Source organism: Muscardinus avellanarius, assembly GCF_963383645.1.
Source record: "Muscardinus avellanarius genome assembly, chromosome: 5".
NCBI classification, from domain to species: domain Eukaryota; kingdom Metazoa; phylum Chordata; class Mammalia; order Rodentia; family Gliridae; genus Muscardinus; species Muscardinus avellanarius.
Window position 1 is genome coordinate 15,165,736 of NC_137790.1, and position 4,936 is coordinate 15,170,671.

General features: G+C 37.8%; 1 protein-coding gene across 1 annotated transcript; it reads right to left on the reverse strand.

Moving 5' to 3' along the window:
- Positions 1 to 4,009: 4,009 nt before the first annotated feature.
- LOC308263441 (keratin-associated protein 13-3-like) lies at positions 4,010 to 4,555 on the reverse strand (the record flags this gene model as incomplete). Its single annotated transcript, XM_080696466.1, has 1 exon — positions 4,010 to 4,555. The coding sequence occupies one exon, from the start codon at positions 4,553 to 4,555 to the stop codon at positions 4,010 to 4,012; it is 546 nt and encodes a 181-aa protein (XP_080552592.1).
- Positions 4,556 to 4,936: the final 381 nt, after the last annotated feature.

The following is a 4,936-nucleotide window of genomic DNA, read 5'->3' on the forward strand; positions in this document are numbered from 1 at the left end:
AAAGCAAAGTAAAAAAAAATTCTCATGTCAGAAATACTATGATGTTTTTGCTTTAATGACCATCTTATCATGGTCTAGAATATACATTTTTTTTTGTATTCCTGCTTCTGGCTTTCTGGGTTAGGCATCCCTTCTAAGAGTTAGCGTTAGATTTAGGGTTGAGGTGATGGTTCTTTTCTTTCATTTAATTAGAAATACAAAGAGTCTGTGTAAAGGTCTAGCTAAGGAAGATGTGTTGCTAGCATTAATAAAAAAGAAATCAAGTTTACTGTACAGGGAAAACCAAGAAATATGCTTTAGGGACACCTCAGAAATGACACCTATCATAGGTTCAAAGGTATAGAAATTTGAATGTGTTTTAAAGCCATTCCAGAGCACAATTATTTGGAAAGGAGCCCCAGAGACATCCTGATTTACTAAGACCATCTAGGAAGTCATTTTCTGTGAATTTAGTTTCCTGTTTTCAGCAGTTAGGGCCCTCAGAGGCTGATTCATCTGTGGCTCAAGTGAGCTCAAGTACAGTTCACAGTGGATGGCAGACCTTGCTGGTATACATGTGATGCTGGTATTTTAGGTATGCCAAATGCATGGTGGGTCCCACTGAGATTTCAAAGGAAAGCCTGTAATACCAGCCAGTGTGATTGGAGGTTACTGTTCCTGCAAGCTGACGGGACAGTAAGTAGAACTCAGCAATGGGCACAGGGATGGGGGTGCCCAAGCCTCTGGGAGCTCATGTACTACCACTGTGTTGACCTGGATGCTGGACTCAAAGACTTAATTTTTTTTTTTTTTTTAGTGGTACTGGGGTTCCTGGAAGCCCTCTACCTCCAGGCTACACTCTCAGACCTATTTTATACTTTTTTAAAATTTGGAAACAGGGTCTCTTAAGCCAGAGAGGCTGGCTTCGAACCTGCATTATCCTCCTGTCTCCACCTCCCAAGAACTGGGATTACAAGCGTGTGCCACCACGCCCAACTAAGGACTTAATTTTTAATTTTTCTCTGATGGGTATTGGTCTTACCTTGGTCTACTCCATTTTTTCTATTCTATTTTTCACTTTGGGAATAAGCATGTATATCCTGTGCCTGTCTCATCATTTTATATTTGAAGTGCGCAATCACTGTTTTGTTTTTTGTTTTGTTCACAGGGTCTCAGTTCATTTTATTTTGAGTCTCAGAGGAGATTTTAGATTTTGATTTTTAAGCAAGGATGAGACAGTTAAAACTTTGGAAACTTTTGTGGATGAACTACAGTCATTTTGAATGGTAAGATGAATGGGAAACTTTGGGGGCCCAAGGAAGAACACTATGTTTTAAAAACTGTATTTCTCTTTAAAGCCCATGTGTTAAAGGCTTGGTCCCCAAGACAGTACCAACTTGGTGGTGGTCAAAACTTTAAAACATAGGGATCATAGTGAGAGGTTATAAGGTCACTGAGAGTATGTCCTTGAAGGACATTGTGGGACATTAAGCCTTTCCTCATTCTTCTGGTTTTGGCCTCGAGTGGAGCCACTGTGCTCCAATATGTGTTCCTGACACAATGCACTGCCTCATCACAGACTCAGATCAGTGTGACCAATCAACTGTGGCTTGGGATTTCCAAAACTGTGGGATAAAATCAACCTTTTCTTTTTTAATATATTATCTCAGGTGTTTTGCTAGAATAACAAAAGCTAACTGACATACATACTTATTCCTATTGCAGCATCCATTCCCAAATAAATTCATTACCATTGGAAAATATCCCCTTATTTGTTATTTAGGTTTTGACATTTCTAGAGAAAAAATATTTTTGCATTAATCCATAAACCCATCAGTTTCCTCCATTAATCTTTTTTCTAGTCACTTTTAAAGGAAGATAAAATAATAAATATAATTTTAATAAGACCTTACAAAATTTCAGATTATATGCTAAATATTTACAGGTAATATATTGGCAATGTAAGCATTAATAAATTTTTCTTGCTTTAAAAGAAAATTATTTATTAAGCTCTTTAAATATATATATATATATATATATATATATATATCTTAAAATGCTTAAAATATATGAAACTAGTGGCTTCTAAATGTATACTTGTAGATTCTCATCTTCATGTTTTAAATTATTTTTAGATATGTGATACATAGAATGAACAGATTTTCATCACACATTTTAGATGTTACTTTTGTCACCCACATAGTTATTTTATGGAAGTTGCTGCTCAAATATTATTGATTAGTTGGAGAATTCAACTTTGATTCATCTTCTTAATGAGAAACCAATTACTCAAAAGCCATAAATTGGAGTATTAGTATTGATGTCAGCATATAATGTACTACATATCTGATGATCACAAAATATGCTTACTGCATTTGCCCAACATAGTGTATCTCATAAAATGGCAAATATATCCAATGAGAGAGGGCTATCTCATGACCTCATGGAAAGCAGGCAGCCATGTTGGAAGCACGGCTTGGTTGCTGAGATAGGGTTCTGGGAAGCGTGATCTTGGGGTTATATTTGTTCCCTCCTCCTCCTATTCTTCCTTTTGCTTCCAGCTTCTGTGAGTTATTTCTTTCTGTTCCTTCCTCTGCCTCCAGCTGCCATGGCCTGTGTCACACCCATATGATCAGCCTGACATTAACTAAACCTCAGAAATCTCTAGAAATGTGACTAAATGAATCTTCCTTCCTCTGTTGTGTGGTCAGGGTTTCTAGATTACAGTAGTAAAAATACTGACCAAAACAAAGAGTAACATTTTTAAGAATGGGAGAATGCAGTTAATACCTAATGTTTCATAGTGGTTGCAAAGATTTTTTTTCTTACTAATAGATAAGTTTTAGTTATACTTTATTATCTGTTGGTGAGACATATTCTTGGTTATTTTGTCATCTAAAAATGTCTTCAATTTTGAAACACCTGTTTATTGTGCCCATTATTCTTGTATGATATCTTATTTATTTCAGAATTTTGGAAATTTTGTCCAATTGAATTTTAAGAAATTCAGAGTTCACACTTATTGTTATTTTTAAGGTAATCTTCAAGTTAGTTGGAATTGTTTTTCTTTGTCGTTGGTACTCATCAGATTTATTATGTGTATAGGTGTGTTATTCTGATTCTAAGCTCTTGTAGAAGCTGCTGTATTTGAGTTCCATCTGTATACCTATCATACACTTTTTAGATTCTTAAATGAAATCACATGCAATTTATTGGAAACATCTTAATTTTTTATTTTTATTATTACAGTACAATGCCATTGATTCTCTCATGAAGTTTTATAAAAATTTCAGGAAGGATGAGCGTGGTGGGCACACTTGTAATCCCAGCACTTGGGAGGCTGAGACAGGAGGATTGTGCAGGTTTGAAGGCAGCCTCAGCTACTTAATGAGGTTCTCAGAAATTTAGTGAGATGCAGTTGCCAAATAAAATATAAAATAGGTCTGGGGATGTAGCCAGATGTATAAATCCCCTGGGTTCCATCCCAGTACCAGAAAAAAAATTCTGGGGCAAAAAAATTAGTCCACAAATATGAATCTAATTTTTATCACTTTTTCCTACATTTTGTTTCTGTAGTCACTTTTTTAGTTTTCTCACAAATTTTGCATATATGCAGTAGTAAGATGTTCTTACTGAGATAATTTTTGAAAATCACTCTGTTCATGATTAACAGATGTCATTGTATTAGATATGTATGATGGAATTTTTATTTTATAAGGTAGGTAGGTGTAATTAGAATAAGAGAATAACTGAAGATATTTGTTTCATTCAGTGTTCTCACCACCATGACTCAAATACCCGACTTTAACAACTTAGAGGAAAAAGAATTGTATTTGCTCACAGTCTTGAGATATCAGTCCATGTTAGATCAGCTTCTAAACAGGAGCAAGTGCTGCAGATTCTCAAGATATCATGGCTTGACAGAGTCAATGTATCAGGTAGTATTTCAGAGGTTCTCAATACATAAAATTAAAAGATGAACTTATTACATTTGCATTCCTTTAATGGTTTTGGACAATCAACAAATTAGTTAGCAAAAGCCAGATCTATAGAATGGCCAATAACAAGATGAACGGTAACCGCTAGAAGGGAAAGAAATTGGGTTGCAGAAACTGGATCTGTAACCCTGGGAAGGGAAGCCACAGACTCCATAATTCAGGGGTCTGAAGCCACTGGATCCACAGCGGGAGGAGTAGCAGCTTCTCGATCCACAGCCCAGGGAGCAGGAACTTCTTGATCCACACCCCAAGGAGCTGCAGCTGCTGGACCCAAAGCCTGGAGATCGAGCACAGGTCATCTGGCAGGGACTGCAGATCCTGGAGGTCCTCGGGCGGTAGCAGGATGCCTGGCAGGGTCCAGACACCACACAGGACCTCTGGCAGCTGGTGGGTTCATAGCAGTCCTCCTGGCAGCCACTGTAGAGAGAGGAGCCCAGCTGGCAGGTGCTGGGAGAGCCGAGGTTCGTGGTGTAAACCAGGTTGCTGGGGTAGGATGAGCCGCAGGAGGAGCCTGGGTAGCGTAGGTAGCCTCCACAGGAGCGGGAGGAGAAGTTTCCTGGGCTACAGTTGTAGGGCATGTTGAGAGGAGATGTGAGCTCAGCTGGATATAAGTGGAGAAGCTTCTGAGTTGTAATGTCACTTCTGAACAGAGGCACTTATATACTCTCAGCATTAGGTGTGGTACCCAACAGGGTCATCCTTTACATATTTGAGCTGTCTCATTTACAAATGTGTAACTCAGTAACCTCTCTGTAATAGTTGCATTCAAATAGTTTTCCTCATAGTGTATTTATGAATGCTATTATTTTTTGTTATAGCCAAAGCCAATGAACTACTCTTATATCAGAAATGCAGTGACTGATTTACATTAATATTTATTCTATTGTGTCCAGGAAATCCCCTCCTTTTCCTCTTGACATAGAGAAGGGGAGGGGGACTTGTGTCAACTCAAGGCAATG